General features: G+C 50.6%; 2 protein-coding genes across 2 annotated transcripts; one reads left to right on the top strand and one right to left on the bottom strand.

The window, feature by feature from the left end:
• Positions 1-558: 558 nt before the first annotated feature.
• Positions 559-6,169, bottom strand: LOC34621853 (2-oxoglutarate dehydrogenase, mitochondrial). Its single transcript, XM_026334124.1, has 8 exons — positions 6,090-6,169; positions 4,525-5,243; positions 3,449-3,780; positions 3,038-3,139; positions 2,408-2,474; positions 1,369-1,565; positions 628-793; positions 559-581 (listed from the first exon to the last, which is right to left on the bottom strand). The coding sequence occupies exons 1-8, from the start codon at positions 6,167-6,169 to the stop codon at positions 559-561; spliced, it is 1,686 nt and encodes a 561-aa protein (XP_026189909.1).
• Positions 6,170-7,748: 1,579 nt separating this feature from the next.
• LOC34620539 lies at positions 7,749-11,266 on the top strand (the record flags this gene model as incomplete). The annotated part of the gene is made up of 7 exons (XM_026334125.1): positions 7,749-7,842; positions 7,979-8,058; positions 8,843-8,929; positions 9,101-9,285; positions 9,621-9,721; positions 10,067-10,212; positions 10,673-11,266. Coding segments are annotated over exons 1-7 (1,287 nt in total), but the record flags the coding sequence as incomplete, so codon positions are not given.
• Positions 11,267-12,020: the final 754 nt, after the last annotated feature.

Genomic DNA, 12,020 nt, shown 5'->3' with positions numbered 1-12,020 from the left:
AGACGGCAGTCATTCAAAAGAGAGTAAAAACATGAGATATGAGACAGACGGCAGTCATTCAAAAGAGAGTAAAAACATGAGATATGAGACAGACGGCAGTCATTCAAAAGAGAGTAAAAACATGAAATATGAGACAGACGGCGGTCATTCAAAAGAGAGTAAAAACATGAGATATGAGACAGACGGCAGTCATTCAGACGGGCAACAAAAAGGGCAAAGACCATCGACTGGAGGATGCAAAAACCACAAGAAACGCGTCACAACAGCGAGCAAACGGCATGGCGAGGAAAAGAAGCTCCTTTCTCTTCTCTTCCTCTCTGTTTCCCTTATTCCACGCCTTTATCTCTGCACCTATTATCGTGCAATGAGAATTTTTTTTCGATAAGAACTGTGGTACATCCTGAGCGGCATCGGCGATGCAGCCACCGCAAAAGGAAGCGGAGGAGGAGGGAAAAGAAGACAAAAAGGCAGCAAGAGACGAAAAGGAAGAAGACGAAAAGAAGAAGACAAAAGGCAGCAAAAGACGAAAAGGAAGAAGAGAACAAAAAGCAAAAGGCGTTAGAAGACAGAAGCAGCCAGGACTAGGGAAGACGCGCTCGCGGGGGAAGGGAGGGAGGGATGCCGCACCAGCGTATTCGGATAACAGCGAATTGCACACCGCAATTTTGTGCGGGAGGCGTAAATCTTTCAGAGAATCGAAGATGCAATGCTGCGCCTCAACTGCCTGATCGGAGAGAACTGCGTGGCGGTGAGAAAACGTCCCCCGTTGAGCATCCTGGCCGGCTAGGCGAACCTTGAAAGCGAAAACGCACAGAAAATAGGCTGCCAGACTTTCGTTCTTTCCCTGAGCTGACTGACTGACATGCCAAAAACACACATAGACACAGACTCGCCGTCTGCAAAAAGACGGGAGTTCCTCCGTAAAGCAGCATAAAATGTGGCGAGACTCGACAGCGTATTCGGCAGACACACCGATATATATATATATACATGCATGTATGTATGTGTATGTATGTATGTGTATGTATCGTAGGCGTATATATTTATATTTATACATTTAGGTGTGTACATGGATTGTGCACTTATAAGTATATGTATTGTGAGTGCCTGCAGGTATATCCATGCAAATATTGCGATGGCGTTTTTGGAGCTGACAAACTACACATGGAGATGAGGCTACGGAAGGACGGGAGCAAATGCCAGCTGCAGCTGCTACTGCTGCCACCCCGTCTGAGGAGGCAGTTGAGAAAGCAGTGGGGGGGGAAGAATCTGTGATAATCGACGCGCGTTCGTTGTTACTGATGAAAGCAGGAGGCCAGGAGGCACTCCAGAAGCGTCTTTTTGTTTTGCCTCTTTCATTGGACTTACATGGAAGCCATCGCTCAGCAGCGAGGCATAGGCGAGATTTTCTGCAGCACCGAAATCGAGGCTTGGCTCTTCCTCAGAACCCTCGACTGCCGCAAGTCGTTGCTTGAAAATACGTGAAATCGTGGGGTGAGCAACAAAACCCTCAGGAATAGTGAAGATGCGACGGCCTAAGTCACGCAGCGTGGACAGGCGAACTCCTGCAGACAGCGGAGACACCGCAACACGAGCAGAGGAAATGTAAAAGCCAGAGGCGTGCAATGCGCCAGATTTTTGATTGCGGTGGTAGTGAATTCATATATATATGTATATAGATGCATGTAGATCGATATAAAACATACATATATCTACTTGCATCTAAAAAAGTCGATAGATATGCAAGCATACATATCTCTGTGCGTCCACGGCTATGCATACTTCATCACATACACAGATGCATAGATCTATTGATATGCAGATATAATTTATACACATCTATAGATCTCTACGAACAGATAAAAATTTTTTGTGAAAATCTTCGAGACAGGCTGTCTGTCTGTCTCGCCAGTATAACGTTTCAAACAGAGTCCGGAAACGGAAGTATTAGAGGAAGAAGGCTGTGCTGTTAGCAGAGCACGCTGAAGAAGAAAAGCCTTGAAGCAAGGAATACCAAGCAAAGAATAGACCACGGAAAACATCATGCGATCAATAAAAACCAGGAGACACGCATCCAGTGAGAAGTATACACCCGCTCATGCTGTCTCTCTCTGTCTCTGTCTCTCTCCCTATGTGCAACACCGAGCGAGTTACTCAAAGAAAGAGAAGGCAGCACAGAGAGAGCAGGCCTCTGTTCTGTACAGCCAACTAGAGAAGGGTTGGTCTCCTCAAGCAGTGAAGAAGCAGCATAACACCATAGGCAGGCAGACACTATCTCTGCAAGCGCTGTAGGGGTTCACACAAGCACGACCATTTCCACGGCTTCAGATCGATGAAGACATGCGTCTCTCGCAAACAGGATGAAGATGTCTCGCCTTTTTGTTGCACAGGACGTGTGCAATCTCACCTGTAACACGCGGGGGAGAAGGATGGTCAGGTGTCACCAGATGAGTCCACTGGGGGGCATACTGGTACTGAGCACATTCATAAAACAGACAGACAGACAGACAGTTACACACCGCGAGGCATAAGCGCTGCTGCAATCAAAAAGACGTACTGACCGATAAACAAAGCACTTTTTCCCCCCCTCACAGCTTCCCGAAAAAACACACACATACATACACATAGTCATACATGTACATGCACACATGCATACACACAATTGTAGCGAGAGATCCTCCAGGCGCTCTCGCACAAAAGCTAAACTTCCTAAAATAATCAGCCTCCGTCGCAAAAAGCCTTAGTCCAGCACAATCTGCTTTCTTTCCCGTCGCCTGCCCCCCATCGCTTCAGGGGAGAAGAAGCTTCCTCAGAAAGCTCTTGACACTACCCTTCAATGAACTCTTCTCCGGCAGCATAACGGCCCCACACGCAAACACATACCCTCCTGTCAAGAAGTTCCCACACATTTTGACGTCGCTCATATTCTATCTCTATATATACATAGATACATCCCTTCTCCGTATATATATGTGTATCTCTTCTCTCGATATATGTACATTTCTTCTCTGTGTCTCTACAGTCCGCCTTCTTGTACCTGGTGTGCTGGAACGAAATGCTTGCTGTTTTCGTATTCGCGGGTATAAAAATCCCAAATATCCCCCTTGAGCCTCGAGACGTCTTCCGTGCTCACGACGTCCTAAGAAAGAAAGAGAAAAAAGAATGAAACAAATACGAGAGAAGCACATGCACATATGTAGATCGCACAAGGTAGGGCCCCTTTAAAAAAAACATCCTCCCCACAACCACCACGACTCCTCCTTGTAGACGCTAACTACGAGCACCATCGTCTGTCCCTCTTTCCATTTCTCCCTTCCTCCCTCCTCAACTCCTTCCTCCCTCCGCAATCCCCTCCCTCCCTTTCTTCCCTTCTCCCTTCTCCCTTCTCCCTCCCTGTGAATCCCCTTCTTTCTCTCTTTCTTGTTCGCGAGTTTTCCTGCTTGCGTACCTCCCGAATAAGCTTTTCGGCATACAGTTCAAGTGCAGGTTTCTTTCTGGCGATGAGCGTGTATGTGAGCGGCTGCGTGAATTTGGGCATGTCTAGTTCGTTGTGTCCAAAGCGTCTGTAGCCTACGATGTCGATGAAGACATCGTGCTTGAATTTTTGGCGGAATTCGAGAGCCAGTTCGCACGCGAAGGTGACGGCTTCGGGATCATCGGCGTTGACGTGGATGATGGGCGCATCGACGGCTTTGGCGATGTCGGTGCAGTATTTGCCGCTTCCAGAGTCGATAGGATTGGTGGTAAAGCCTATTTGATTGTTCACGACGAGGTGGATGGCTCCTCCCACGGTGTAGTTCGGCAAGGCACACATCTGGAGAGTTTCATACACGACTCCCTGACCAGCGAGGGAGGCGTCTCCGTGGATAATGATAGGTAGCACAAGGCTGCGTTCCTTGTCTTTGCGAAAATACTGCTGCGCGCGAGACAGGCCGAGGACTAAGGGATCGACGGCTTCCAAGTGCGAAGGATTCGGCAAGATGCACATGTGCATGCTGCGCTGGCTGTCAGTGTCAAACAGATCGAATTCGACGCCTAGATGATACTTGACATCGCCTGTGTTTCCCCACTCGCTGGAACCAAAGCCGGAGACGCCTTGAAACTCGCTGAGCATCTGCTGCATGGGTTTGTGCAAGACATTCACGAGCACGTTCAGACGTCCACGGTGAGCCATGCCGATGACAACGCTTTCTACTCCCTCGAGCGCGGCTCGCTTGGTAATCGCCTTCATTCCGACGATGAGTGTCTCGCATCCGTCCAGTCCGAAGCGGCGTGTGGTGGCAAACTTGCTCGCGCAGAAATTCTCGAACAGCTGCGATCGCGCGATCCGGGTGAGGATCTTCCTGCGGCTCTCCCTGCTGAACTGATACTGCCTCTCCGTCTCCAGCTTCTGCCGAATAAAGTTGCAGACGCTCGTGTCTGAGATGTGCATGTACTCGACTCCCAGGCTTCCGCAATACGTCTCGTTGAGACGCCGCACTAGCTCGCGCAAAGATCGCGGAGGCGAATCAGGAGACAAGAAACCTTGCATCCCAGGAACCCTCGTGTCGTACACTCTGTCTAGATCTGCTGCCGTGAATCCGTACTGCTCGGGAGAAAGCAGCAGTGGTCTTTGCGCGGCTCGCACGGTGCAGTAGGGAGGCTTCCGCGGCAGGGAGAGAGGATTGATCTTCGCCAATTCATGCCCCCGCATCTGGTATCCTCGAATCATCTGAATCAAGCGGGAGGTGTCGTGGACAGATTGATGCGGCAAAGAGGAGAGTGGCAAGGATCCGGCAGCGCCCGGCACGATGGGAAGCACCGAGTGGACGCCTATGGTGGTAGATGCGGTAGCAGCACTAGCGGCGGAAGTAGCTGAAGCTGGTGCTGTTGCTGCTGCCGATGCAGGTGAAAACGCCTCCGAAATGCCCACTGCAGACATCGCTCCTGAGCCGCGAGGCAACTGATGAGGCGCCAGAGACACTCCCTGGAAGCTCCCAACGGCGGCTGCAGCAGCTGCTGGCGATGATGATGCGACGTACTGTTGAGGCTGTTGCTGCTGGAAAGAGGGGGGAGATGTGAAACACAAGCCAGGGGAGAGTCCCCTCTCGAGGTTGCTGAAATAGGCTGCCCAAGAGGCATGCACGGAGGATGGATCCTTGCGCCAGGCAACAAGCATTTGCTCAGCGTACGATGCAGCAGTTCCCGACATAAATCCATCGCTTCCTGCGTCTGTCGCGACTGCTGGGCTGCTGCTGCTGCTGCTGCTGCTGGCAAAGCGAGGGGCACAATAATGCCACAGCGGCTGCGAAGCAGCCACCGCTGCTGCTGCTGCGTGTGGCTGCAACAGGCGCGCTGCATTTCCCAGATACAGCCGCCGCTGCTGCAGCAGCAGCGATCTTGTGGCGACTAGGCTCATTTGCGGATGGTGACGCTGCTGCTGCTGCTGTTCTTGCTGTTGCTGCTGCTGCAGCTGCTACGGAAGCGGCTACACACGACGCGTGGTGGTGTTTTTGTACGGGGTCTGTCGGGGAGATGATGCTCGCAGCGATTTTCCTGCTGCTGTACTGCGGGGGCAGCTACCAAAGCAGCAGCAGCAGCAGCAGCAGCAAAGTGCGATGCCGAGCGGATCGAACGCTACACAGCGTCTGATCTCCGCTTAAATGAGCCAGTCAGAGAGGAAGGACGGCAGGCAGGGGGCGACGGGAGTGCTCGTCAACTAGTTGCAGTCCGGCTCGAGAGAAGGAGAGAAGCAGAATGATAGAGAGACAAAGATGGAGGGAAAGAGAGAGAGAACGGCAAAAGGAAGAAGGCGGGCAAGCAATATGTGTGTGCCTGCCGATCGAGAAAGTACCCGAAAAAAGTGGCTGCAGCGACGTACTGAGGTTGGTGCTACACGCTGCTCCTGTGAAGCTCCTGCGGCAGCTGTGACTTCACTGCGGAGGCTGCAGGAGAAGGCCTCAAAAATCAGTGATACGCGCTGTTATAGAAAGCAGGAGGAGCATGCACCCTCTTTTAACATAGAGCAGCAGCAGCAGCCGCAGCAGCAGCAGCGGCTGCTGCTGCGTTGTGCTGCAGGCGCCGCCGCCGCCGCCGCTGCTGCTGCTTGCTGCTGTGTTGGTTGCTCTGCGGTGTATCGCCAGCGTAGGATTATTTCTTCAAGAGCGAAAACACACCACTCATCAAGCATTTTAAAGCAATTATTAATGCGGCTTGTATTTTTAAATGTCGAATTTGATGACGATAGAGGCCTGCCTGGATACGGCGGCTGGCTCTCCTGGAGGCGCTTCCCCCTGTGCACTGCTGCTGCGGCTGCTGCTGCCCCAAGAGCTTCTTGCTGCGCGAGCGACCTCGTGCATGCAGCAGCAGCAGCAACAGCAGCAGCAGTAGCGGCTGCAGTAGCTGCAGTAGTAGCTGCAGCGGCGGCGTGAAAATTGAAGCTGCAGCACACACAAACGCAAGAACCTGTACCCCACTCCTGTCTTGCTGCAGCGAATTAACCCCGCGCACGCTGTTGCTGCAGTTGCTGCAGCAACTGCAGCAACTGCAGCAACATTTACACGCGGTCCTCTTGAAGTCCGTGCCCTAGTAGAGCAGCAGAGAGCAGCCAACGCTGTCTAGTTGGCAACAGCCGCAGATTCGCCCGCTTCGCGCTGTTTACGCATGCGAGACACGGGGTGTAGCTACAGCGAGTTTAGCTACAGCGAGTGCCTTTTTGTACGTCAGGCCTGCGCATTCTTTCCGCGAGGGAGTTGGTCAGGAGCATCCGTTACAGCGCCTCTTTCTCCGCCAATTTTAAACTTCGCTTTCGCCCAGCGAGAGCTCTTCCTTGAATTGCTGCAAGCGTCCAGCAAAACTCGCTAGAGGCGTTCTGCGCGTGTATATACACTCAAAGGGCAGGAGCAGGGGTCCGGCTTCCCGAATACTTCCCAGTCCTTGCCCTTTCTCTCTGCCTTTCTCCCCTACACAGACAGAGAGACAGACAGAGAGACAGAGAAAGAGACTCTGAGCGAGAAAAACCGAAGACAAAGGCATCATGGCGAGCAACGCTACACATAGCGGCTTCAACATTCGCGCGGCTATGGATCGTGCAACTTTCTTCGCTTCTTTGGAAGCATTCCATGCAGAACGAGGGCAATCCCTCAACCCTGGACCGTTGCTTGGCGTAAGCGTGAAAAGCTTTCACTGCCGCTGTATTCTTTCCCCTCTCTCTCTCTGTCAATCGCCTTCAAGTCTGTCAACAACGTGGCGCAGGCTGTCACAGCAGAGAGCTTTGCATGTGCAACAGAAGCATGACAATACACTCATATGCTGTTGCGTAAATCCCAAACGTCTTTCTTCCCCTTCTTTCCTTCTTCTCTTTCTTCATCTCTTTCCTTCTTAACTTCTTTCATCTCTTTCCTTTTTCTCTTTCTTCATCTCTTTCTTCATCTCTTTCCTTCTTCTCTTCTTTCATTTCTTTCCTTCCTTCTTCCTCTCGAAGAGCAACGGCAGCAATACAGGAGGAATGGCGATACCACTGGTCGAACTGCAGCGAAAAATCACACCTCTAGGGAAAAAGCGTATACGAAACAAACGCACCTGCAAGCGCGCGCGCAAGAAAGGGCTGCATGTGTGTAAAATATGTATATATCTCTGTATCTATGCATATCTATATCTATCTATATCTATATCTATACATATATATCACACACATGCAGGGCTGTCTGTACACTCTCCCTGCGGGTGCACAGGTGTCTGTTGATCTCTACGAGATGTTTCTCGTAGCCATGGAGCAGGGAGGCTTTCCCCGTGTCAACAAAAACAACAAATGGGGTTATCTGAGCAAACAACTCGGCATTCTTCCAAAGGACAAGCCTGCAAGCCACCAGGATCTTGAGCAGGTGTGCCTTCCGTGTGTTTTCTTCTTTTCTGCGTCTCCCTTCCGTGTGTTTTCTTCTTTTCTGCGTCTCCCTCCGCTTTCCTTCGAACCTGCGCGCGATTCATGTGCTTTTGCCAGCCGCTGCTTCTCGAGGTTCTGGTGGTAGTGGCGATGATGTCGCTGCTCCTGCTTCTGCCGTTTTCTGGTGGGGTGTAGCGGTGAAGTTTCTGTGGCTGCATTCTTGCGGGCTAAGGGGGAGGGAGGGAAGTTGCGTTGGAGGCGTTTGAGTGCCTCCGTCTTGATGTTTTATTATTGGAGCTGCAACATTGCACTTCTCACCTCCACAACATCAAATACTGCAGCAGGCTGCAGCAGCAGCAACAATATACAGTGCTAGACAGTACAGGCTGTTGCGTGTCTCTGGCTTTTCTTTTTCGCTGCGCTTTCCTCTCGGCAACACGTCTCTAGCTCTCTGTCTCTCTCTAGCTCTCTGTCTCTCTCTAGCTCTCTGTCTCTCTCTAGCTCTCCCTCTGCAACACACATCTGTCTATCTTGCTCTCTTTTTTTCTCTGCAACCCGTCTCTCCTCTCTCTTCCTTTCTCTGCAACACGTCTATAACTTTCTTTATCTCTGCAACACACATATCTATCTATAAATCTATCTCTACATATCTGTATCTGTCTATATATCTGTAGCTATCTATATATCTCTATCTATATCTCTCTCTATCTATATCTCTATATATCTGTATCTCTATATATCTCTATCTACCTATATCTCTCTACCTATATCTCTATCTATCTCTTTATCCATCTCCATCTATCTATTTCTCTCTGTATACACATACATATTGTATTTATCTCCCCCTCTCTCCCCTTCTTGGTGTGCATCATCCTGTTGAAGACAGCAGCATAGGTGGTATCTGGACCGTTGGAGAGCCCTATCGCTGTTGCATTCGCTGTGTAAAGGCTTTTTTTGCATGCTTGCTTGCTTTTCAACTAGGTGAAGCGTTTTTACGTCCGATGGATTCGGCAGTTTGAAGGAGAACGCGTCTCTCCGGAGCTGAAGAAGCAGTTGCTGCCTTCTGCCGCAGAGGGGGGGGGAGGCAGCAGTGCTCGACGTTCTGGCTTTGTTACAGCCCCTCTCGCTTTGACAGCCTCTGCAGTATCGGCAGCCTCCTCTGCGGGAGCTGCTGCAGGTGGCACTCTTCTCCTGCAGCCTCAAAGTGGCCTTGCCTCCGTGCCGCATCAACGCATGCAGATGCAGATGCAGCAGCAGCATCACCTCCTCCCGCAGTATGAGCAGTTGCAGCAGCAACTGGGGAAAGAAGGCAGTTCCCAAGACTTCTCAAGCGGCGGAGCTCAACTGCGGGCAGAGAGGAAGGCAGCCTTGCAGCAGCAGAGTGCTGCTGCAGATCTTATCAAACTCATTTGGCGACGAGAAAGGTAGGATCTTGTACTTTTCTTTTTCTTCTTTTTTTCTTCTTCTCGCTTCTCGCCAACAGACAGAGGGTTGCGTCTTTCTTGGAGGGCTGCTGAGACGAGCGTGCGCTGATCGGCGCTTCACGCCAGAGATGCCTGAGGAGAAAAAAAAATGTTATCGAAAGAATCACCGGGCAGGCAGGAGAGACAGAGGCCTCTTAGGAGGGAGGAGAAATGAGGCTTCCCCCCTTTTGCGCCGCGCGCGCTTGGATCGTCGATGTTGCAGGCGCATGAAGCATACATACATGTACGTCCATGTATGTTTATTTATATTAATGTCTGTGCGGCCATGTGCGCAGACTCTCTGCCAAGTACACAGCTGAAGCGGTAGCTGCTCGTATGGCAAGGCGACAGCGGCGACAGGCACTTCTCGCTACAGGGCAGCTTGCTCCTGCCACAGGTAAGAGAGACTTTTTCTTTTTTGCCTGCTGCTGCTATTGCTGCTCCTGTTGCTGCTGCTTCTTTGTTGTGTGCTAGTTAGTGTTGCCTGCATAGGTGGCTTCTTTTCGTGGGGTATTTGTTCCTTGAACGGCTGGTGCTGCAAAGAAAGACGCTTGTCTTTCTGCAGTGTCGTGTGCCGCCGCTCCACATAGGACCCCTTCTCGCAGTTGCCTTCGGCTTGCGTGGAGCAGTAGCAGCTGCAGCCTCCATTGTTGCTGCTGTTGCTGCTGCATCCACTGCTTTCCTTGCGAGACCTTCCGTGTGTCTTCCTGCCTGCTGCTGCCTTGTGCCTTCTTTCTGTCAGACGTCTCACGTTTAACGCAGAGTCTCGCTGATCGGCGGTATGCACCAGGAGACTTCGTCTTCGCCTTGAATTGTTTGTATTACCTCTCAAAGCCGCTCAGAGGCCTCTCCATTGAACAGGTGAGACGGGCTTCGAGGCGGCATGTGGTAACTAATGGACGCTGCTGGAAAGCAGCTGCTCGTGCAGCTGCTCCTCAAACCGGCGGTTGAGTCTTTCTGTTGCCAAATGTTTTCAGCTGCTTGGGGGAGTGCATGCAGGCACCAGTGTTGCTGCTGCGGCAAGTGCTCTGTCTGTGTGTATCTCTGTTCATGTCTGGGTGTGTAGGTGTTCTTGCTTGTGCAAAAGGTTTTGTTTCTATATCTATATGTATGTGTGTGTTTCTATACGCTTGCCTGTCTGTGTGTGTGTTTGTATATGCCTGTCTGGGTTCGCCTGCCTGTGTCTCTCTGTCTGTCTGTGTTTCTACTACATGGCTGTCTGTCTCTCTGTCTGTCTGTCTTCCTGTAGGTTTGTATGTGTTTCTCTCTCTCTCTCCCTCTCACTATATATATCTATATCCATATCTATATATATATGTATTTATGTGGCTGTGCATGCGTTTTTTAGCATCCTGCGTTGCTGTACGAGGTTAGCCTCTTGTTGGAGGAGGCGGCAGCTGCATGTAGAGAGAGTTTGCTCTCTCTGCACGTGCCGCGTGTGCAGCCTCCTGACTTGCCTCTGCTGCTGGGGTGTGTTTACGACTTTGCTGCGACGGCTAAGGACAGAGCAGCAGCAGCAGCTGCCCCTTTACACCCCATAGATCTGCTGCAGCCGCAGCTGCTGCTGCTTCCTGCTTCTCCGTGGAGACCTGCGAATGGCGGGGGCCCCCCGGGGGGCCTCGGGGGCCCCCTGCTGGCGTTGCATGCGCTGCAGCTGGCGAGTGCGTTGTCTGCGAATCTGCTGCTGCCCGCGGAAAACAGATTATTTCTCGCTGGCTTTTCGCGAGCTTCCCTGGGGCCCCTGCAGGCAGCTGCCTCTGCAGCGCAACGCAGCAGCAGCAGCAGCAGCAGCAGCGCCTTCGTCACGCTAAACACTGAGTATGTCACCGCTGCAGAGGCGGCTCAAGCCGCTACCAGTGCCGTTGAAGAGACGGAAGGAGCAGATGATCTCAGCGATGTCGAGTGGGCAGACCAAGACGAAGAGCAAGAACACGCCAGCGAGGTGCGCTTGCATGCACCAATTTATTCCTACACATCTATATATATACACACATATGTATGAATGTGTATGAATACATATGTATGTATATACATATGTATATATATACATATGTATATATATACATATGTATATATATACATATGTATGTGTGCATGTATGTATACATATGTATATATATAAATATACACATGCATGTATACATATGTATATGTATATACATATGTATGTAAACGTATATATGTATATATATACATATGTATATATATACATATGTATATATACACATATACATGCATGTATATATACATACATGCGTCTGTATGTATATAGCGGCTTCGTCGTGCCTATTGTTTCTTAGCGTTCGTGTTGTTTCCCCTGGTGCCTTTTTGTTTGGAGTTTTGTCACACGGAGGGTGCTGGCTCGCATTGGCGTTTGTTTTAGTTGCGCATTTTGCCACGCAGAGATGTCTGTCCGCTTAGACGTCTCCTGTTGGTGTCAGTGTGTCTGTCTGCGCTGTCTCTCTCTCTGTCTCTCTGTCTCTCTCTCTCTCTCTCTCTCTCTCTCTCTCTCTCTCTCTCTCTCTGTTTGTCTGTGCTGTCTTTCTTTTTTTCTTTTTTTCTTTCTCTTGTCTCGTCTTTTCGCTGCTCCCTTGCGTCTCTTTTTCTCTTTTTGTTCTATGACTTCTGTGTGTTTTTTTGTTTTCTTCTGTTGTGTGAGGTCTTCTCCTGCTTCGCGTTGTTTTGTTTCTCCTCTT

This window comes from Cyclospora cayetanensis, unplaced genomic scaffold (genome assembly GCF_002999335.1).
Source record: "Cyclospora cayetanensis isolate NF1_C8 unplaced genomic scaffold, CcayRef3 CcayRef3_contig_368, whole genome shotgun sequence".
Classification (NCBI taxonomy): Eukaryota; Apicomplexa; class Conoidasida; order Eucoccidiorida; family Eimeriidae; genus Cyclospora; species Cyclospora cayetanensis.
Note: the sequence above shows the minus strand (reverse complement) of the source record. Positions and strands in the feature narration are given on the sequence as shown.

Bases quoted from the DNA above. Each gene is read 5' to 3' on its own strand.
- LOC34621853 (XM_026334124.1), bottom strand. From the start codon at position 6,169: ATGCTTGATGAGTGGTGTGTTTTCGCTCTTGAAGAAATAATCCTACGC. The intron at 5,244-6,089 runs GCAAGCAGCAGC...TGCCAGCAGCAG, and splicing joins GCAGAGCAACCAACACAGCA to CAGCAGCAGCAGCAGCCCAG. The intron at 582-627 runs GTGCGGCATCCC...CGTCTTCCCTAG, and splicing joins GCTGTTATCCGAATACGCTG to TCCTGGCTGCTTCTGTCTTC.